This window comes from Lithobates pipiens, unplaced genomic scaffold (genome assembly GCF_037356315.1).
Source record: "Lithobates pipiens isolate NorthernLeopardFrog02 unplaced genomic scaffold, aLitPip1_a1.2 Scaffold_22, whole genome shotgun sequence".
In the NCBI taxonomy this organism is placed as follows: domain Eukaryota; kingdom Metazoa; phylum Chordata; class Amphibia; order Anura; family Ranidae; genus Lithobates; species Lithobates pipiens.
This window is the reverse complement of record NW_027507784.1, coordinates 257,661,184-257,684,917: the sequence shown is the minus strand read 5'-3', so window position 1 is coordinate 257,684,917 and position 23,734 is coordinate 257,661,184. Positions and strand designations below refer to the sequence as shown.

Here is a 23,734-nt window from a genome sequence, read left to right as displayed (position 1 = left end):
GGGTGCGTGTTATATGCCGGTCCCCCGCTGATCTACGCTGTCTGTGGACATTTACCGAGCAGAGTGTACTCGGCTCCGCTCGCAGTCACGCTCAGTCCCGCCTCCTAGCCTTTACATCTCACCATTGGCCCGGTGTTGTGTCCATCATAGGAGTCGGGCCAAGGGGTGGGACGGGGGCGTTACTGTGAGCGGAGCCGAGTACACTCGGCTCCGCTCGGTCTAAGTCGGCGGCAGGAGGAGACAAAAATCTCGGCGGCGGCGGTAAATTTAAAACTAAACCATGCTGCAATTTTGGAGAAGGCTGCAGGGGTCAGTGTAAAGCTGCAGGGGGACAGTGGAAGGCTGCATTGATGGGCATTTAAAATGTACGTTTTTTTCCTTAAACTTGCCTCCTAAAAAGTGTTTTTCCTTAAACTTCCCTCCTAAACTTGGGGTACCCGTTATACAATGGCACGTGTTATATGCCATATTCATTTGTCCAATTACATTTGAGCCCCTGAAAATGGGGGGACGGTGTATAAAAATGGTTGCAGTTCCTAAAATTTGTACTTGATATTTATGTTCAACCCCTTGAATTAAAGCTGAAAGTCTGCACTTCAAATTAATTTGGTTTGTTTCATTTTATTATGGTGGCATACAGAGGCATAAATATGAAAATTGTGTCTGTGTCCAAATATATGGACCTAACTGTATGTATCTATACATGGCGATCATAGCCCTCCTTAATCACCTGTTCTCAAGAGAGAATAAATTCAGTTCCTCAAATTTTTCCTCATAGATGAGCTCCTTCATGACTTTTATCAGTTTGGTTGTACTCTGCAATTCCCCAATATCCTTTTTGTGAACTGGAGCCCAAAACTGAACTGCATATTCCAGATGAGGTTTTACTAATGATTTATACAGGGGCAAAATGATACCTCTCTCTGGAGTCTATACCTCTTTTAATAAAATAAAGTATTTTGCTTGCTTTAGAAACTGCAGCTTGGCATTGCATGCTATAATTAAGTCTACCAGAACACCCAGATCCTTCTCCACCATTGACTCCCCCAGCCATTCTCCTCCTAGAATGTATGCATATTCTTAGCCCGCAAGTGCATAGATTTACATTTATCAACATTAAACCTCATCTGCCACAGTCACCCAATTAAGCACTTTAAGACTTCCCCACGCAGATATACTGCGGCAAGGCAGCCCTCCTGCACGTAATCACGTACCTGTGATTGGACACAGCGGGAGCCAATCAGCAGGTCAGGCGGATGCGATGTCCGCTGGGACCCGCCAATCATTCTGAGAGGAGGCAAAATGGCAGTCTGCCTATGTAAACAAGGCAGATCGGCATTCTGCCAGAGGGGCAAATGGAGATCTTGTGTTTCTAAGAAGAAACATGGATCTCTATTTTCCCCGATTCAATGCACTCCCCCCACAGTTAGAAAGTACTTACTAGGGACACACTTAACTCTTTGATTGTCCCTGATGTTAACCCCTTCCCTGACAATGTCATTAGTACAATGATAGTGCATTAGCACTGATCACTATAATAATGTCACAATAATTCCATAAAAATATCCCAGTTTGGTTTGCGAAAAAGTTATAGCGTCAACAATCAATATACGCTTATTGGAATTTTTTTTTTTACCAAAAATATGTAGCATAATACAGTCACCTAAATTGATGACAACGTTCAAGTTTTTACATTGGGTATGTTCTATAGCAGAAAGTTAAAAATATTGGATTTTTTTCAAGATTGTCAGTCTTTTTTTGCTTATAAAGCAAAAAATATAAACTGCAGAAGTGATCAAATATCACCAAACGAAAACTGTATTTGTGGAAAAGAAAGGACATCAATTGTATTTGGGGGCAGTGTTGCACGACCGCACAATTGTTAAAGTAACACAGTGCCGTATTGCAAAAAATGGCCTGGTCAGGAAGGGGGGGGGGGTGAACTTTCCGGGGCTGAAGTGGTTAAACAGTACATAGAGGTTGGCTTGCAAGTTGGAGACATCTGTCTGCAAAGACTGAAGTGGTACTTTTAATCCCAGACCCTATATCATTTATAAAGATATTAAAAAGTAAGGGTCCCAACACTGAAACTTGGGGTACAACACTGATAACCTTGGACCATTCAGAGTAAGAATCATTAACTCTCTGAATTCTGTCTTTAAGCCAGTTCCCATTTACAAGCTGATCTTTCCAAGCCTGTAGACTTTACCTTACATGTTAGCCATGTGTGGGGCACTGTGTCAAACACTGACAAAATCAAGGTATACCGTGTTTCCCCCGAAAATAAGCTCTTATATTAATTTTGGCAAAAGAAGACACAGTAGGGCTTATTTTCAGGGAAGATCTCATGTTATGTGCAGTCTTCTCTACCCCTCTTTAAAAGTGCTTGTAAAATGCTAAAATCCACTCTATTACAGTAGTATATAATGTATACTATCCATGTTTCTGTAATATAATTGTATCAAATGCCTTCTTATAGCTCGGCACTTCCGTGACCCGCCAGTGCGCTCTTCCCTGCTCCAAGCACTGCGGGGGGGAGAAATTCCCCGCTGACAGCTGGGAGAAGAACAGATCAGCTGAGTGCCGCTGTACCGTAGGTATTTGGCACAATAACATTACAGAAACATACACAATTTACATTATATACTACTGTAATAGAGTGGATTCTAGCATTTTATAAGCACTTTAAACTAGGGCTTATTTTTGGGGTAGGGTTTATATTGCAGCCCTCCCCGAAAATCACAGTAGGTCTTATTTACAGGGAAACATGGTACTACAACCACAGCCACTCCTTTGTCTAAGGTTTTGCTTACCTCATAACAAGAAATCAGATTTGTTTGATAACTTATGTCTTACGTCAGGTCCAGTGGTCCAGTGGTACCATTCCAGTCATTCTATGTTCCGGCAGAACCACTTCCTGACTGCCCCATAGCAGATTTACTGCTCCAGGGTGGCCGTGCTGCACAGGATAATGTATATAGTGCATCCGGAAAGTATTCACAGCGCTTCACTTTTTTCACATTTTGTTATGTTAAAGCCTTATTCCAAAATTGATTAAATTCATTGTTTCATTGTTTTCCTCAAAATTCTACAAACAATACCCCATAATGAAAATGTGAAAGAATTTTGTTTGAAAACTTTGCAAATTTATAAAAAAAAAAAAAAAAAATCATATGTACATAAGTATTCACAGCCTTTGCCATGACACTGAAAATTGTGCACAGGTGCATCCTGTTTCCACTGATCATCCTTGAGATGTTTCTACAACTTGATTGGAGTCCACCAGTTGACTAGACATGATTTGGAAGGGCACACACCTGTCTATATAAGGTCCCACAGTTAACAGTGCATGTCAGAGCACAAACCAAGCCATGAGGTTTACGAAATTGTCTGTAGACCTCCGAGACAGGATTGTATCAGGGCACAGATATGGGGAAGGGTACAGAAAAGTTTCTGCAGTATGGAAGGCCCCAATGAGCACAAAGGCCTACCTCATCTATAAATGTAAGAAGTTTGGAACCACCGGGATACTTCCTAGAGCGGGCTGTCGGGCCAAACTGAATGATCGAGGCAGAAGGGCCTTGGTCAGGGAGGTGACTAAGAACCCAATAGTCACTCTGACAGAGCCCCAGAATTTCTCTGTGGAGAGAAGAGAACCTTCCAGAAAAACAATCATCTCTGCAACACTCCACCAATCAGGCCTGTATGGTAGCGTGGCCAGACAGAAGCCACTCCTCAGTAAAAGGCACATGACGGTCCATCTGGAGTTTGCCAAAAGGCACACAAAGGACTCTCAGACCATAAGAAACAAAATTCTCTGGTCTGATGAAACAAAGATTTAACTCTTTGGCCTGAATGGCAAGCATCATGTCTGGAGGAAACAGGCAATGCTCATCACCTGGCCAATACCATCCCTACAGTGAAGCATGGTGGTGGCATTTTGCTGTGGGGTATAAGGCAGTAACACAAAAAAAAAATGTGGAAAAGGTGAATCGGTGTCATTACTTTCTGGATTCACATACGTGATCCTGCACTTCCAGGTATCGTGCGCGAGTGTGATTTTACACAGTGGGAGCTGCCGGGGGGGGGGGGGATATCCCTCGGCACTCGCTGATTGTTCGGTACACTGACAGAGTGGCAGTCGGCCTATGTAAACAAGGCAAATTGTCATTCTGTCAGTACAGAAGACATGGATCCTGTGTTTCTGTAAAGCATTAAATGACATTATTTTTGTGTATAATTAAAATGCATCTGACTCATTCTTTAGGCCAAACACCTTAAAATCTACTATATTACCTGCCACCAACTACTTACTTATAAAACAGTATTTTTCATTTTGTTGGCTTCTTTGATTCTTCGGTGCAAAAATTGCTTTAATTTCTTTAAAATGACTGAACTGCTGTTGAAGTAAATTTTCAGTTAAGGGTTTCATAAATCCAGAGACATATATAGTATCCCTGTTTTCTGGATCTTCCTCCATCTCCTTTATAATGTCCTCATAATCAAGTGACATCCTGGTTATCAGCCTCTGAACCTGTCATACAGGAAAACACATTGTCAAAAGTATACCCAAAATATCATGGCATTCTATGATGCATCTATTGACTGGTAACAAAATCTATAAGTGCATGTCTAGAAACTGGATACTTTATTTCTCAATTTATGTTGGTGTAAAGGTGTGCCAATTTAACCACTTGAGGACCGCCGTATTGCCATTGTACGTCAGCACAATGGCACAGGCAGGCATAATCACGTACATCTACGTGATTGCCTTCCAGCGGGTGGGGGGTCCGATCGGACCCCCTCCCGCTGGTTACGGCGGTCCGATTCGGTCCAGGAGCGCTCCGTGATGAGGGGATGGCCGTTGGTTTTCGGCCACCCCCTCTGGATCGCTCCTGGCCAATGAGAAGCTTCCTCCCCTGTGTATTGTTTACACAGGAAGGAGGAAGTGATGTCATTCTCCTCGGGGCGGTCTTTTTGACCGGACTACGAGGAGAACAGTAAAAGTAAGTGTGCACCAACACTACACTGACATGTAGGTACACACAGGCACACAAACCCCCCCCGATCCCCCCCCCGCCCCCCCTCCCCCCCCAGTCACAGTGTCACTGATTGCATTGATCATTTCTTTACTGATCAATGCATTCAGTGTCAGTTGTGACAGTAAAAACTGTCAGGACAGTTAGTGTTAGGTCCAGGGTAGCCCCCTATCACCCCCCAATAAAGATTTAACCCCCTGATTGCCCCTAGAGTTAACCCTTTCACCCCCTTTTGCCAGTGTCACTAAGCGATCATTTTTCTGATCGCTGCATGTGTCGCTAGGTAGCTAGTTATTTTTTTAGGTTCACCGCCAGGTTTTTATATCGCTAGGTACCCCGATATACTACCCAATAATGTTTTTAACCCCCTGATTGCCGCTAGTTAACCCTTTCACCCCCTTTTGCCAGTGTCACTAAGCGATCGTTTTTCTGATCGCTGCATTAGTGTCGCTACAGTCGCTAGGTAGCTAGTTATTTTTTTAGGTTCACCGCCAGGTTTTTATAGCGCTAGGTACCCCGATATACTACCCAATAATGGTTTTAACCCCCTGATTTCCGCTAGTTAACCCTTTCACCCCCTTTTGCCAGTGTCACTAAGCGATAATTTTTCTGAACGCTGCATCAGTGTCGCTAGTGTCGCTAGGTAGCTAGTTATTTTTTTAGGTTCACCGCCAGGTTTTTATAGCGCTAGGTACCCCGATATACTACCCAATAATGGTTTTAACCCCCTGATTGCTGCTAGTTAACCCTTTCACCCCCTTTCACCCGCGATCACAGTATAAGTGTCACTGGTGACGCTGGTTAGCCAGTTAGTTATTTAGGTTCCCCGTCAGGTTTTTATATAGCGCCAGGGACCCCCATATACTACCTAATAAAAATTTGAACCACCTGATTGCCCCTAGTTAACCCTTTCACCACTGATCACCGTATAAGTGTTACGGGTGACTCTGGTTAGTTTGTTTTTTATAGCATTTTATATTCAAATCCGGAAGGCAGTGCTTGGTTTTCGGGGTCCCGTACGTGGCTAGGCTCCCAAAAAGTCCCCCACATGTGGTATCCCCGTACTCGGGAGAAGCAGCAGAATTTATTTTGGGGTGTAATTTGACTTCTGCCCATAGCATGTGTGAGCAATATATCATTTAGTGACAACTTTGTGCAAAAAAAAAAAAGTTTGTAATATTCCCGCAACTTTTGGCAAAATATAAAATATTCCATGGACTCAACATGCCTCTCAGTAAATAGCTTGGGGTGTCTACTTTCCAAAATGGGGTCATTTGGGGGGGTTTTGTGCTATTTTGGCATTTTATGGCCTTCGAAACTGTGATAGGTAGTGAGGAGTTAAATCAAAAATTTGCACCCTTAGAAATCCTGAAGGTGGTGATTGGTTTTCGGGGTGCCGTGCGCGACTAGACTCCCAAAAAGTCCCACACATGTGGTATCCCCGTACTCGGGAGAAGCAGCAGAATGTATTTTGGGGTGCAATTCCACATATAACCATGGCATGTGTGAGCAATATATCATTTAGTGACAACTTTTTGTAAAAAAATTTTTTTTTTTTTTTTTTTTGTCATTATTCAATCCCTTAGGACAAAAAAAATAAATATTCAATGGGCTCAACATACCCATCAGCAATTTCCTTGGGGTGTCTACTTTCCAAAATGGGGTCATTTGGGGGGGATTTGTACTGCCCTGCCATTTTAGCACCTCAAGAAATGAGATCGGCAGTCATAAATTAAAAGCTGTGTAAATTCCAGAAAATGTACTCTAGTTTGTAGACGCTATAACTTTTGCGCAAACCAAAAAATATTCGCTTATTGACATTTTTTTTACTAAAGACATTTGGCTGAATAAATTTTGCCCTCAATGTATGACTAGAATTTAGTTTATTGGATTTTTCTTATAACAAAAAGAAGAAAATATCTTTTTTTTTTCAAAATTTTTGCTCTTTTTCCATTTATATCGCAAAAAAAAAAAATCGCAGAGGCAATCAAATACCATCAAAAGAAAGCTCTATTTGTGGGAAGAAAAGGACGCAAATTTCGTTTGGGTGCAATATTGCATGACCGCGCAATTACCAGTTAAAGCAGCGCAGTGCGAAATTGCAAAAAGACCTCTGGTCCTTAAGGTATTTATTGGTCCGAGGCTGAAGTGGTTAAAGAGGAACAAGCATCAAAAAATGGTTTTAATTTTTTTTATTTTTTTTTTAACAAGGTTGGTCTTTATTTGAGAAAAAAATGGTACATTACATATTTTGAATACACTCTCTAGATCCTACAGACTCCTGACTGAAGCACAATCCTCCACAGATTTTTAGCAAAATGGGAAAGGGATCTACAAACTACATTCTCCGAATCACAGAAGGACAGGATACTCTTTTTCGCCGATAAGTCGTCACTCTGCAGTAAATACCAGGAGATATCATATAAGATGAACACACTCTGGTATCGTACACCGGCGGTATTAGCCAAAATATTCCCCGGTCAATCTGACCGATGTTGGCGCTGTGGGCAACAGGCTGGTACCATTCTCCACATTTTCTGGGAATGCCCTAAACTACAAACATTCTGGCAACCTGTTCTGAGACTCATACACAAGTTTACAGACATTTCTCTAGACAATGATCCCGCGGCAGTACTTCTCAATTTAACCCCCATGTCGAAAAAGCGCTATCACAAGTCCTTACTTAAACATCTACTCAATGCAGCCAGGGCCTGCATCCCAAGTCAGTGGAAGCAGCAATTGGCTCCAACGGTGACACAGTGGTTCGCAAGGGTGAATGATATTGAACGCATGGAAGACCTGACTGCCACAATGAGGGATACAATGGAGGAGCATGGGAACAGATGGTTCTACTGGACCCAGTATCGCTTTTCTGGAGAATACCTCCATGAGATTCAATAAGCTCATGATGACCTTTGGAGACAGGTGTCCCACACTTTGGCTAGCTGTTGAGCTGGCGAGCCGAAGGGGTCTCTTGCTCCCTGAGAGGGAATCCTGCCCTATCTACATTAACCCCTTACCTCTTCTTCTCCATCTCTGCCATTTCACCCCCCGTTCTGCTCTCCCCCCTTCTCCCTCTTCTCAGCTCTACTTTTCTCATTCTTAAATTAATAATAGGAAAATACGGTATGTTCCAACCCCATTTGATTACTACACTATACGCTTCCCCTACCTACGGATATTCAAACCCTTTGAGGGTGACAGGGCTGGTATTGAAGATAGTTCAAGTAAAAGAAGTTCCTACACGAAAGGGAGCATTAATCTCCTCTCGAATAGCCTACACAGCTGTTTATGTCTTTTTCTCCCCGGTTTTCTTGCCATTGGCTCTGATACCCATGCTATGTGATTGTCTGTATGTAACTATCTGTATCACGCATTCTGTGAAGTTGCCTTTGCATTGTATGTTGCATACTATTAAATAAAAAATTAAAAAAAAAACATATTTTGAATACAGTAAAGTGGGTACATACATGGTACATAGCCTGCATGTATCAATAAACATTGTAGTAGTAGAGTATGCAATTTACAGGAGCAGGGTAGTAATATTTGAAATGGGAAAGGGAGGGGAGGAGGGTGTGGACTACACAACCCAACATTTACTAGAAAAAGAAGGGCTAGGTCTCTATGAATGGGTATTCAAATGGGGTCAGTCCAAGGTTGCCATACCCTCGTGAATGTCTGGGGGCATCCTCTACTTATATAGCTAAATTTGTACATAGGCAAAATAGCATTAACGGAGTTCTTCCATGCCCTCACTGTGGGAGGCATATGAGAAGTCCATTTTAACAGGATCTCTTTTTTGGCATAGAAGAGCAGCAATTTGGTGTATCTAGGCCTCTGCTCATCATTCTGTATGCCCAGCAGAGCTAACTTAGGCGTTAAAGGCATCTCCAGCTGAAGGCAGACATTAATAAACTCCACTATGGTGGACCAGTATCGGGAGAGCCTGGGACAGGCCCAATACATGTAGATATAGGTTATATCAGGAGACTGACATCGCGGGCAATTCGGGGACCTCTGTGGGTATATTCTATGCAGTCTCTGAGGCGTGAAGTATATCCTGTGCAAGAATTTGGCTTGTATTACTTTATCCCTAGATATCACCAGCCTAGAGCTGTCCTCAAAGCACTCCTCCCATGTTTCCTTATACAGAGTCGGGATCTCCGCCCTCCATTTATCCCACAGTGAATCTTTCCGAAGAAGGGTCAGATACAATGCAGAGAGGGGTTTATCTAATGATTCTTGAGTCAGTAGGTCCTCAACTACATCCGCCCCGAGGATAGGTGGTGTTGGAAACTGTGCAAGGAATGCATGGCTCAGATGATGGTAAAGTGATGGCGAACCTTGGCACCCCAGATGTTTTGGAACTACATTTCCCATGATGCTCATGCACTCTACAGTGTAGTGAGCATCATGGGAAATGTAGTTCCAAAACATCTGGGGTGCCAAGGTTCGCCATCACTGCCCTAGGGGCCCTGTAGAACAACCCTAGACAGTGAAGAAACTTAGATCCTACTCCAAATTTCCGCAACACTGCCCATAAGTAATCCCATTCAACGGATTCAAAAGCCTTCTCCATGTCCAGAGAGGCTATGACTCTCGTTTCTCTGTTGCTATGGGAGGTGGCCAAATTTAGGAACGGACGGTGAATATTGATATCTGTGCCCTTCTCCAGGCATGAACCCGGTATGATCCACATGGATAAGGTCCTCTATTACCCTACTGAGCCTAAGAGCCAATATTTTTGCTAGCATCTTAGCATCAGCATTAATTAGGGAGATAGGCCAGTAGGAGGCACACTCTTCGGGGTCCTTACCAGCTTTGGGCACCAAAACCACGATTGCCTCGGACAAGGATTCTGGTGAAGAGTCTAGGTCAGAGAATTGCTGCAATAGTGAAGTAAACCTAGGGGCTAAAAATTCCTGGTATACAGAGTAGAATTCAATGGGAATTCCATCTGGCCCAGGGGTTTTCCCAGACTGCATAGATCCCAGAGCCTCCTATAGCCTCCGTGCACTTCCCCGCCTTCAAGGAGGGGAGCGAGACCTGATCTAAATAGTGGAGCAGTTCAGAATTGTCAAAGGTCGCCCTAGAACTTGAGGGTCTGGTCTGGTAGAACTCGAGGAATCTAGCACTTAAATCTGCTGGAGCTGTCTGCAAACGTTCTTCCAGGTCCCTCAGCCTACCAACGTGAGTCGCGTTATGATGTCCCTTGGCTAACCAGGCCAGCAGCCTCCGATTTTTATCCCCAAATTCAAATACCCTCTGGGTGCTATCAAGCATAGATTTCCTAGTGAGCGCCACCCTAAGTAAGGATAATTCCCTCAAGGTGTCTTGCCAGGTCACATAGTGCGCCTAAACAGGAGACCGCACATATTTGGCCTCCCTTAACCTCGCCCGTTGCTCCAAATGCCTCAGAGACTGCGCAGATTGCCTTTTTTCACAGCTATACGAGCCATGTATTCACATCTAATCCATGATCTAAAGGCGTCTCACATCACCAGAGGTCCAGCAGAGCCTGTATTATTAATCCAAAAAGTACATAGGGCTTCTGTTATCTCCTCCTGTATGTCCGGGCCCATAATCCAGTATTTGGACAACCTCCACACCCTTTCACTCTCCACATGAGAGAGCCTGATTGTGACAGATACTGGAGCATGATCCAAAATTCCTTTGCGAGAGGATCTCAGCAGAGACCACTCTCCACAGCATAGTAGGAGAGGCAAACACCAGGTCGATGCAGGACATGGTCCGGTGAGTAGTAGAGAGGCAAGTATATTCCCTATCAGAGGGATGGAAATGGTGCCATACATCTGTCATGTAGAAGGAGGCCCAGTGGGAGAGGCCACGCTGCTGGGGACCAGAAGCGTGCAGCCTGTCCAACTCTTTAGAAGGAGCCATATTAAAGTCCTCCGTAATGAAAACATATTCAACATTGTATAGCATGACCTGTTGCATCAGCACATGGAGAACATCCATATGAGCAGGGGGGGGGGGGGGGGTCAGGTAGATACTATCACAAAAGGGGCCTCTGAAATCAAGGTGTGTAGGAGTACATACCTGCCCCCTGGGTTGAGTTAAACATCGAAAAGCTGAAAGGGTAAGGATCTGTGCACCAGAATACTGACACCCCTGGCATAGTTAGAGTAAGGTGCATGGTAATGGGCACCAACGCAGGCTCACTTCAGGCTAAGACTATGGGAGCCCATAAGATGCGTCTCCTGAAGAATACACACCTGTGGGCGGAGTTTCCGTAAATAGTTAAGCACTAAAGATCGTTTAACAGCAGAGTTGAGTCTCTGCACATTCCACGACACTACTAAGCATTTGGCCATAATAAAGGTATATTGATCAAATGAAACACTCAATAGCAGTGTCACCCGAAGCCAGTATTACAAGGGGGAATAGCTCACAGCCGTGAACACTTTGTGATTACTCAGCACAGTACACTTATGAACAATACCACTTTTAAAAGCAAGATACACATTAGTAAGCATTCTCAATGTAAGACCAACAGTAACGGTAAAACACAAGTTGAACATAAACAACCAACCATGATTAGCAGCAAGCTTCCAACCAGGCGGATGCATCTTTGGGGTTAGTGAAGTACCGAATAGCCTCTCCATCCACCACACGGAGCTTTGCATTGAAACAAGATGCTGTACTTAATGTCTCTCCTCCGCAGACCGGCCTTAACAGCATCAAAGGAGCGGCGCTGCCTCTGGGTTTCCATAGTGTAGTCAGGGAACAGTAGAAGCTTGCCGTTCCGAAAGGGTAGCTCACCCGCAGCACGAGAGGCCCTAAGCAGCTCATCTCGGTCTCGGAATTTAAGCAGCTGGAGGATGAAGGTGCAGGAACAGGTCCAGGTCCAGGCCTGGGTGGGACACGGTGGGCCCTCTCGACAGCAAAGTATGGGGAGAGCTGAGCGGAGGGCAGCAGGTCCTCTGTGAACAGGGCCAGTGATCGCCCCTCAACTCCTTTCGGGAGGCCCACAGTCCTGAGGTTGTTTCTTACTTTCATCTGGAGGGTCCAGATAGAATCAGCATGGTCTGTAACTGTATCCTCCACTGCTCCCACACGCCACTCAGCCTCCGATACCCTGGATCAAATTTTATTCAGATCTTGCCTTATTAAGCCCACATCCAGCTGAACCTCCTCTATCTTAGATGCCAAGGTGGTTTGGCAAGCGATGATAGCAGTCTGATGGGAGGCGATAGCCGCCATGATCTCTGGTAATCTCGGGGGTGCTGCTGCTAGGTCCGCCTCGTGGTCTGTTTGCAACGCCATATTGCGCGCAGGGGATCTCAGAGAGCAGGAGACTGGGCTGATTTCTTCCGGGATATCCATGGGGAATTTCAGCTTCTTACCCCGCTTTTGACTGCCAGGTGTTTTAGAAGGCAGTCTCAAGGTGAGCTCAGGAAACACGTCCACTCAGTCTGCCATGCCGGACACCCCCCCCCCCGATTTTAAAATCTTTGCATTTGACATTATTTTTAAATCCGGTTCCCAGTACAGGCATTGCTTACAAATGCCTGAACTCTATATGTTCTGTTCTCAAATTACGTAAGTCTTAAAGCTTACGATGTCAGGGATCACCAAGATTTTTTAGAAAGGTCACAAAGGAATAGGACTAGTTGGCATGCTTTCCAAATTATTTTTTGTGACTCTAGCCACATGGGCAAATCTTTTCTACAATAATACAAAGGAATACAGAATTTTTTTCATCTCTAGAAGAAGATATCAAAGAGAATTAGGACCATCTTATTTCCTATGAATAGTTTATGTCCAGAACATATTCAATTTATAGTGTGAGATGCAAGTGCCTCCATCAACCATTCAAAAAAGCCAAGCCTGCCCAGGCCTTATGTGATGTAACAAGTGCCATCTCTACCTATGCAGCAGGAATAAAGTTGGCCAGAGTCAACGTCTATCTCTCAAGACTCTTGATGCCACATATAGTAGAATAAACGAATGCCACAGGGTTTGAAGCAGACATTGCCATCTTCACTACTGTCGGAAAGCCTTCAGAACCTATTAGGGACTAAACTCAGCAGCAAAATTGGGGGGCAGACCTAGGTTCTTCCCACCATCTTACTCCAGAAGTCAATTTGGGCAGTGAGGCACCAGAACCCTATAAATCCATCTAAACCTCTTGTAAAGTGCATCATATATAATTTACATAATAACAAATAGCAAAATACAGTGGGCCCTACAAAACTGAACTTTACTAGGAGATGTGGAAGTCGAGGAGCAAAGTTTTTTCTTTTACCAAAAAGTTATGTTGATAAAACATTGACCGATGATGGGGGGGGGGGGGGGGATACATATATTCAAAGACATAAATGTTAAACATTGGAGCATAAGATATGGGCATTACCATAGTTTAAGAACGAGATCACTTTACCCATGAAGGGTTGTCAGTACATGTCTCAAGGCATAAATCCTTGTTAAAAGGTTGATATTAAAGACTGTTAGCAGGATAGTTGCAAAAGATAATTTGGCAGTCTTAATATACAGCTTGTCCCTCAATCTAGGAACTGTAAGTCTTGACTGTAAAAAGGGGAAGTGGATAAGAATAAATGCTCTGTAAGGAAGAAGGAAGGGAAAGAAGGGACATGGAAAGCCCCAGAAGCTGTCAAGAATAAGTGACATGGTTCAAAGAGCATGTTACAGAGTTTGGATAACCGTGCAGTATGTTGAGAGGGTGAGGAATAATTGAGCTATGGCTGCCAAGTCGAGAGGGACCTATCGTGTGTCATTTAGAATAGCATTCAGCATCTCATTAATAAAGGTTCCCTATATGCAACACTTAAGATCGAGAGGAGCAAAGTTTTTTTTTTTTTTCCTCTACTCTGTTTTCCTGCATCTCCAGATGTTACCAAGGAATATATATTTTATCAACAGTTTTAAGTCATGCACTATGCTCACTCTTTCTAATAAATGACATGACACAGTGTTAGTCTCTTTTTAGTACAGCTGCACCCATAATAAAGACTAAATTATGAGCAATAAAAATGGTGACATCATGCATTTCTATACTAAAGCATTTAGATATTGTTTTCAGATAAGCACTATTTAAAGAACAAGTAAACTTTCAGTTTAAAGAACTAGTCCACCTCACACAAAAAAATGTATATATGCTCCCATTGATTGAAAACATGTGCATGTATTATTTTTTCACATTTCAGCTTGCAGTGTATTGCAATTGCAATCAGTGGATCATGCGTGCAATGCTCAGGCTCCTGCAGGCTATGCCTTCAGCCCAGGTACATACTGAGGTATGGCCCTTCAGTAGTGGGGCTTTAAGCAGTAGCGATGGAATAGAAGTGTGGTGATATTGCTTCACTGGTGCTCCATTGAGAACTGTCGCAGTGGCAGATAGAACTAGTCACTCCAAGAGATGGGCTTGGGCATGTTCAGGATCCCGCGATGAAGCCGGCACTGCACACGGCTAGTCACAGGCAGTGAGGCATTTCCCACCTCAATGCCTATGAATAGCAGTGTGCAGTGGCGGCTTCCTGGCGGGATCAGGCAGGTGGGATCCCGAACATACCCAAGCCCATTCCTATTCACTCTACAAATCTTTGAGGGTGGAGCCATGCACAGGTGCACTAAATAATTTTTTTTTTTTTTTTAACCAGGTATGTACAGATAACGTTTTTTTCAGGAACGCGTACTGATACTTTTTACTGATTTACCTTTTACCAATGCCTATTTTTTCATGCGGTGCAATTTGAGCCCACACAAAATAAATGGTTTCAATTCGCACTGCAAAGAATCACATGTGATTTGAACAGGAATGTGGTGCAACTCCTGTCTGAATAACATGCAGTCTCCCACACTGCTCCTGTGTGAACTCGGGCTGAAGTCACTATGACAAGCCTAGGTTCAGACAGGAGTTGTGCGGCAAACGACATGTGATTTGGACAAGAATTGCCACACCTTCCAATTCAAATCACATGCAATTCTTTACAATGCGATTTGAGCCAATTCATTTTGTATGGGCTCAAATTGCACCGCACAAAAAAAGTATCAGTTTTAGTATCGGAGCATTTGCACAAGTACAAGTACTTGTGAAAATACTTAGTATCGATACTGGTATTATGCAACCCTAAAAATAAATATAGGTGCCTGCTGGGAGTAGATCCAGAGATTCAGTAAAGGTGGGGGGAGGTGTAAATTTAGAAGTAACATGGTCAGAAAGGTGGGCCTATCTTTTAAATCAGCTAAATTACAATCCAGGCGCATCAACACAAAAGGTGTGCAAAGTCTCACAGTTCCAGTTCATTTGCTTTAGAAAGCAACCACAACCTGAGCAGCTTGTTGCTTACCGGCATGCTGGAGAGAAGGACCCTTGCACTCTGTGTGGAAGCAGTGGTCTCTCTGCAGAAGTTCAACAGACTCCTTGCTGATTCACAGAGTTAAAAAAGGTTTTTCTTTTGTTTTGGTACAGCTGGAATGTACAATATTTAGCTGGTTTATACTAAAAAGTTCAGGTGGGTTTTAATTGTCACTTTAAAAACATTTCATGTGTGCATGGAAAGGACAGAGTTATATACGGGATGCACATTTTGAAGGATCCACACATGTGCCAACCCTCACTCACAGCACATTACAAACTTTACACACTGTGGGATTCAGTATGGCACCCTAAAAGTATTTTCTGTGAATAAGTTGCAGCAATATGGTATACCACGTAGCTCACTTGCCCCTGCTCTCAACCAGTGCTAAATGAAAACAGAAATGCACATCAATAACACAAATCACCAATAGATCTGATCATAGATTTCATCACAGTTTGCTGAAATCTCATGGCAATGGTGAAGATTTCACAAGGGTGCCTAAGCTGTAACATGTGTGCTAGAATCGACACCTTTTTGAATAGTTAATGCTGTGTGAAGAACACCTCAGCTCCCACATATCACCACTTGCATGTCCGCTATTGAATCACCCAATTTAAGTCTGAACAAGGTTCCAACACCCTCCTGGACTGCCAACAGTAATAAAAAAGCAAAAATATAAAAACAAACAATTCAGTTATAGAAAGACAACAACTTTGCCAGTTTATAGTCAGGAAGCAGAAGGCTGGTAAAGCCGTGTGCTCTAAATGATATCAAAATTAAACAAGCAGAAGAGGATGGTGAAGGATTTACAACTAGTTAAAGTACATAGTTACAGTGTTTCCCGTAGTTGAATCCATTCACATAAAATGGAAATGCCATTACAGAATGGACCTAGCCTTTAACAGAAGCTGGCTTTCAGCTACAAATGGGCAACCAAGTAGAACCTGGGGCCCTCAAATATGACCATTTACTTATAAGGCTATTATTTTAGGCCTCCAATCAACATCATCTGTGCCACCTATACCAACATTAACACCCAGAACTTCTGATCCCATTCCCTTTACACCTCTTTAAAAAGGTTATTGGAGGGCATAGCCCCCCTTTTTTTTTTCAAAATACTTTTAAAGTGGTTGTAAACCCTTTTTAAAAAATCCTGAAAAAAAAAATCCTGCAAGACAAAGACATAATGAATAACTTACCTGAGAACGAAGCCCCCGAAGCTGTCCTTCGTCTTCGCCGCTGGCATGGATCCTGGAGCGACTTCCGCTGTGATTCGCCGGAGCCACGATGACGTCACTCCCACGCATGTGCACGGGAGTCGACGCTCGCAGCATATCGCCGCGATCTGAGGCCTGCCCGCTGCTGACAGCGGTGGCTGTCTTCGGGCAAATATCTCCTAAACCGTATAGGTTTAGGAGATATTTCTTGGACCTACAGGTAAGCCTTAATCTAGGCTTACCTGTAGGTCAAAGTTGGTTGTAAGGGTTTACAACCACTTTAACTTATGGTTACATATGGTTAGAAAGTTAGACAAGCACAACTAGTTAAACCTGAGGGGGGGGTAGTAAAGTTAGCTGGTGATTAAAATGATTAAACTTTACTATAATAATTGGTTGCTATGATTTTTAGCACTTTTGTGATAGCTCCTTGTGTTTGTGTCTTTGGCCTCTTACCTTAATGCAGCATCCATTAACATATGTGCCATCCAAATGTTTGACAGCAAGTTGAGCAGCTTCCAAGACACTGTACTTAATACAGACGTAAGGCTGAGAAAAAAAAGATTAGGCTATTATATTGGTTGAACTATATGGACTTCTTTTTTCAACCTAACTACTATATGTAACTATATGAGAGTGCATTCAAAGTCATAAGCAAACGTTTTCACATCTTGCGATTTTATTTTCTGATACAGTTCCAGGCTTTGATTTAATAAGCAAACTGCCAAAATGCAAACTAAAGAAAGCAACAGAAACTATCTTCAAGTGAAGGTTGCTTTTGGTAATGGCTTTTATGTTGTTTTGTTAAATACACATGTGCACATTAAAAGGTAAAAGGCATTGCTCGTTAAAGAAGTATCACTTTTTTTTTAAACAATATTCAACTTCAGATGGGACATGGTACATGTAATGTCCCATCCTCTAGGTTACAGGGCAACTAGGAAGACGGGACAAAGTACTACATGTACTTCGTTCCATCAGGAACATTAATTTCTTTCAAAGGTAATGCATAGTTTCATATATATTTTCATTTTTTAGTTAGGCAAATATTGGATATATTATTTTATATATTAAATATATTTTATTTAATGATTTTTTTTTTGTTTACATTTTCCTATATCTCCTTACCATCTGTCAAGAGCCTGTCCTTTACAGAAACACAATATACTGTACATACAAAACTGAATGGTATAAAGCAGAAAAAATATTTTTTATTAATTAATTGGAAAGTGCGGTATAAAGAATTTGCATTGCTGAATTAAAACAGGCTTTTTAAAATTTTCTTTATGATTTCTATGAGGTACACTTCTGTAGAATTTCTGAAAGTACTTGTGCATTAGGTTGAGCCTGTAGAGAGGTACAGACTCAGAGCTGTAAGTAGTGTGTGCAGAAGCCTGACATTGTACCCGTGATCATGGGTTGAATACTTTGCAGGCTCCTATTTAAAAAAAAAAAAAAAAAATGCACATTTTTTTTTTTACCTTCAAAAATATGTGCATTTATTATTTTTAAATTAAAGGTGCACTTAACATAATCAAGGCTGTCTGAGGCAACAAACATATTACTTTGCCAAGTTCTCCAGAATGCTTGAGAACAACCTGACACAAGTACCTCCAGAAATTCTAAAGTGTACCTCATAAGAAAATGTTTAAAAGCCTGTTTTAACTCAGCACTGCAGATTCTTTTTACCGCACTTTCCAAGGGGGTTATTAATTAATAAAAAAATATTCAGAGCTGTAGGCGGTGTGAATAAACTACGAGCATGCCAATCTGCATGATCTCTAGAGATACACCGAAATTTCGGCGGCCGAAACTAATCGGCCATAAATTGTTTTCAGCATGTTGCCAACAGAGTAAAAAGAATCGCACAGAAAGCGAATGCGATTTTACTGTGCTTATGGTGTGTTTTTCATAGGTCATGTGACTCAAAAGCTGCATCAAAAAACGTAACGCGTGCGTTATTGATGTGTTCTTGCTGCATTTTTAAGGCAGAGGTGCTTTTTTGGTGCATTTTTTTAACTAATCAAAAATGCAGCAAGCAAGATTTTTAACACCACAATGGAAGGGCAACATGTGTATTTGACCTATTTATTACCTGCATTTGATCTGCTGCAAGCAGGTTTTACAGTTCCATAGACTTGCATAGGAATGAAAAACCCATTTAAAGCAAGAAAAAGTACATTTACATAGTTCCATATAGTAAAACCAAGAGCAGAAGCAGTTGATGAAATTACATAGTATTCTGGAAAATCCCTTACATGTGATCCTCACTAGTTTCATTTTCACTGGGCAAGGGGATTTAATAAATATAGTAAGAGCCAGAATCAGCAATTGTAGTGTAAAATGTTCCCACCTACAGTCTCCCAAGACATCCTCCTATAAATAACAATCTTACCTGACAAGTGTCTAGTATAATATTTAGTGAGTGGATAGGGCCACAGCTTTGGAAATGCACCTTCACAGATTTTAGGCACACAGGCTCTTTGAAGGGTCCAGCAAATATCGTCATCATCTCCTCATACTTCCGTATAACCTGGGTGATATGAACACAGCTCACAGTAACAAAACACAATACTCATTTTTATTTTGTATATTACATATGCATAGATACATGAGTAAAGGAAAACTGGTTGGGTTGGGGTAAATTTTATTTAAAATGTTTACATTTATTAAATATTAAAGTTTAAACATTTTTAAAGGGAACTTGTATATGCACTATGGGTCATCTAAAGAGGTAGAAAAGCAATAACTTCTTGCTCACTTTAACTGAAACCTCCAACCTCCTCTGATAAGAAATTAATAGTCTCATCCCTACGTGAATCACTTGTGTGTATTAAATTCAACTTGCTCTATTGAGCTTTGTTAACAACAGGGTTTTTACAAAAAAAAAGGAGGCTAAAACTAGTTGGGTAGAAAACTATATGTTATGGAGATGCAATATTTTACACCTGCATTGATTAGGATCTGATGTACAAGCACAAGTGTGCTTGATTTCTTGCTGGAAACTCTCCCTTACATCTCACAGAAAAGGCATCCGGCCACAGCTCTCCTAGTTACTCTCTCAGAAGTGAAATGTTTGGGGGACTATACTCCTTGATCTGTTGAAAATGGTTTCACAAATATCAGGTGATTAACACTATAATACACACATACAACTTTTTCCAACTCTGCAGTATAATGTTTGAGCACGAGAATAGACAGTGAATGTTGGGATCTACAGTAACCCAAGAGAAGGTTGACTGACAATGCTGTGGTTGAATGGAAACTGGGTGCAGCAGACAAAAAATGAATGGAAACTAGAAAATGTCCAGCATTGCTGTCAGCTCAGAACTGCAAAATCAGGGATCCTGGTATACCCATCGATAGTCCAGAGAAGTTTTATCTTAAGTAGGTGAGAAGAGAACCCTGAAGCTCCATGTTGACTATGAGTCTCAACTCAGAGCCTAAACCATTACAAGAGCAGATACTTTTTGTTTCTTTAATTATAAAAGAATTTTAAACGACAGATGCCTTTATACCTCTATAATGTTGGCCATGGACCAACCTGCACCAGGACCTAGTGACAGCTACAGCAATGGCCTCACTTTACACATTGCATCAACTTACTTTTTCATTAGTGCCCACATTGTGTCTGCTGAAAATGTCTCCAGGTTGATAATTAACAATAGTAAGTGGAGACAGAGGCACTACTTCATTAGCTCTTTTCAGGACCTAAAAAAAAAAAAAAAAAAAGTTTTTTATTATAGAGGAACGGGTTATTATACAAATGTGAATTTTCAGTTATAAATGGAAACATCCCCTTTCCTTAACAGCTTTTTACGTGCAATAAAGGTTTACTCTTCAGCAATAAAATCTTTATTCAGCTGTTTACACTGCTAAGAGAATCCAGTATACAGCTGAGCTATGAAAAAGCATTTGTCCCTTTTTCATATCCTTGATTACTGCAAATGTTTTCACTTTTGTGACTTCCCTGATGACCCACAGGAAAGCTGGGCACTTTTGATAAGATTTACTTATGTTAGCAAGAAAACCCTTATTTTTTAATTCTGAAATTACATTGGCTTTTTAATTTTTTTTTTTTATTTACAGGCATGGTTTCCCAGACTTCAAGTCCAGGCTGTGCCAACAGCAATCCTCCTATCAAATAAGCTCAGGTAGCCATGAAGCCCAACTGACGGTACAGGTTTATGGGTTAATATCAGGCTGCATAACAAATAAAGTATATTGCATTAGTTTAAATTATGTTTATCACATGTATGTATGTGTATAATTGGGTATACAGTACCAAGCTGCACTTTGTCAACAGCATACGGAAAAAACTGGACTGCTACTCTCACACAGAGCGCAGTGGGCTATGTCTCCAGTGATCCAACAAACCCCCCCGAGGCATACTCCAATGAACAATGCTGCTCAAGGAGCATGAGTATTGTTGAATGAAGTAATCTTTCAGTGGTGTAAAGGACCACTGCGCTTTGTATGAGAGCAATGGTACAGCTCTCCACCATGCTACTGACACAAGACAGCTTAGAAAACTTAACCACACACATTACATTATAATATATATATATATATATATATATATATATATATATATATATATATATATATATATATTAAAAATAATGCAATTTTCTTTACTTAATACGTATCCTGACTAAATGACAAGTATACAACATGGGGCTTCAATTTGATAATACAGAAAGAAGTGATATTACATTTACCTGCTCTGTGCAGTGGATTGCAAAGAGAAGCCTTGATGCTCCTCTTCTCGTGTCTCCCGCTGGCCCTCCTGGCCCTTCCTTTCTGTCAAGTGCCCCCAGAGCAAGCAGCTTGCTCTGGGGGCACCCAATCAGGCTTGATCCAGAACCGCTGCTCTGTGTGTCCATTCACATATGAAGGTCGGTCCCACCCCCTCTCTCTCCTATAATGCATGAAGGTAAAAAAACTACAAGCCTATACAACCACTTTAATGTTACTATCCATGGATGGAGGAATGAAAACTGGTAAGGCTTGATTCAGAAGATAGAGCCCTGTAAAAAGCACCAACTGCAAATATTTTCTGATCTTTTCTCAAAGTTTCTTTGATCTTGGTATGTGTTTGTAAAGTGGCTGGGATAGTAAAGCGTTGCCACAGACAGCTTGCTGTTGAACAGAGAAAAATTCCAACCCCTTGGAAAAACTTTCAGTGATCAGGCTTGGTCCTGTCCACTGTCATGGGACAGAGAGAAGGATACAAATACTGGTTGTTGTGATGCTATTAGCATCGAGTGGGAATAAAACTTGAATTAGGGCACTGGAGTATCTCCTACAAAGACAGGGAGATACCACCATGGAGTATCTCCTGCAAATACAGGGAGATACCACCATGTCTTGACCTTTATCTGTTAAATATATGTTTAACTGGGCTGTCTGTAATCAGGCCTGGCTGAATCCATAGTTTTTAACAGATGGAGAAAAGTCATCTTTCACACAGTGCTGGTTGATGCTGCTTAGCCATCTTAATTTAGCAAATTAACATAAGTTTAACAAATGATACTTACCCACACATTTTGGTTAAAGACTTTCAAACTGGGTCCATTCTCATTTCCTTTCCTCCTCATATATTTTAGTCTATTTTCCCTGGACCCCTTCCCCTCCCCACATAATTCCCTTCCACTGCTGTAAGGATAGCTCCTCACCTCTTCTACCACACGTGAACACGGGACTTTTCTCACCCAAAACTAACTGATGCAAACTTGGAATACTGAATAATGATTGAGATTTGTATCTCCTGGTTAGAGCCCACCAGCACCTTGAGGTTACAAGAAGCCTTTTTGAAACCTTCTTGGTTTATCATTATTTTCACCTCTGTTGTCTCAAGTTTCCTCACTGGTGACCAGGAAAGTACTGTAATATAAAACTTTTTTTGACCTTCAACAAAAATTTATTGAACAGAAAAAACTGAAGTAATATTGGAAATCAAATAGGAAAAAGGCACTGTACATCTCTAGATTATATGTTTTTTTTGGACACTGTACATTACCATAACATTATATTTGACTGGAGGAACAACATTAACAGCTCAGAAGCAGATCAGAAATCTTGAGCTAAACTAGGCAATATTTACCACAGATGGTTATCAGTCACATATAATCACCGGCCAGGTCTGTATTCCCAATATGGGTATTTGTGTACACTTAAGGCCCGTACACACAAGCAGAAAATCGTATTAAAAAAAAAAAAAAAAACGCTTTCAAAACGATCGTACAATAAACTGTTTTATTCAAACAATACCAGATTATATGATTTTCAATTAATCAGTACAGTTTTCGTCCGAAAATACAATACAATACATAACTTCCAAATTTTTATTCTAAGGTACAAGAGTTTTCGTACTTTAGTAACCGCGTCATTTTCGATATGAAGACTAGCATGCAAAAAATAAATAAAAAATGGACTATTGTTCGTCCAATAATCTCATTGTGTGATTGTGTGTACTAGGCATTAGCTAAAACTATTTAATTTATTTTGGTGCTCAGATATCAGTACACGACAATTCACTCACCTCCTCATTTGACGCACACAAAACATTCTCAAATTGTGCTAAACAGGTAGGGCTGTTCACTGCATCCTTTCGGGTTACATAACTAATCTTATGTCCAACTTTTTGCAGCGAGTCCACAAGACTGAAAATAAATGTGTAATATTACTAATAGAATAATACAATAAATTAAACATGTATGACAACTAAAATTACATGGGAGATCACTACAGAGTCCATTCACTAACTGTTATTGCATGCAATAATAGGATTTTTCCTGCAGTTTACCTGTAAAATCATTTTCTTGGAGTACATCACGGGACACAGAGCATAGTAATTAATATCTGGGACGTCCTAAAGCAATGCCCCTGAAGGGAGGGAGACAGACACAATGCAGACCGCCATCAGACGTGAGGACCTATATCGCTGCCTGCAGCACACTCGCCCAAATGCAGAATTCTCCTGACGCCTCACATCCATTTAATAAAATGTAGTAAATGTATTTGCTGATGACCAAGTAGTGGCCTTGCAAATCTGAGCCATAGAAGCTTGATGACGCACTGCCCATGAAGCACTTACTCCCCCTAGTAGAGTGCGCTCTCACCCAAAAGGGTG

The 23,734-nt window shown here is 41.6% G+C and overlaps 1 protein-coding gene across 2 annotated transcripts in view; it reads right to left on the bottom strand.

Annotated features, from left to right (window-relative positions):
* The window catches only part of REXO5 (RNA exonuclease 5), an 86,926-nt gene that overhangs the window by 13,032 nt on the left and 50,160 nt on the right, over positions 1–23,734 (bottom strand). For both annotated transcript variants that reach the window (XM_077448984.1, XM_077448983.1), the window contains exons 13-17: positions 23,144–23,264; positions 20,206–20,310; positions 18,995–19,132; positions 17,056–17,148; positions 4,315–4,534 (exon numbers count right to left, since the gene is read on the bottom strand). In XM_077448984.1, the coding sequence (XP_077305110.1) occupies positions 4,315–4,534; positions 17,056–17,148; positions 18,995–19,132; positions 20,206–20,310; positions 23,144–23,264 (677 nt within the window). The remainder of the gene's footprint in view (positions 1–4,314; positions 4,535–17,055; positions 17,149–18,994; positions 19,133–20,205; positions 20,311–23,143; positions 23,265–23,734) is intronic.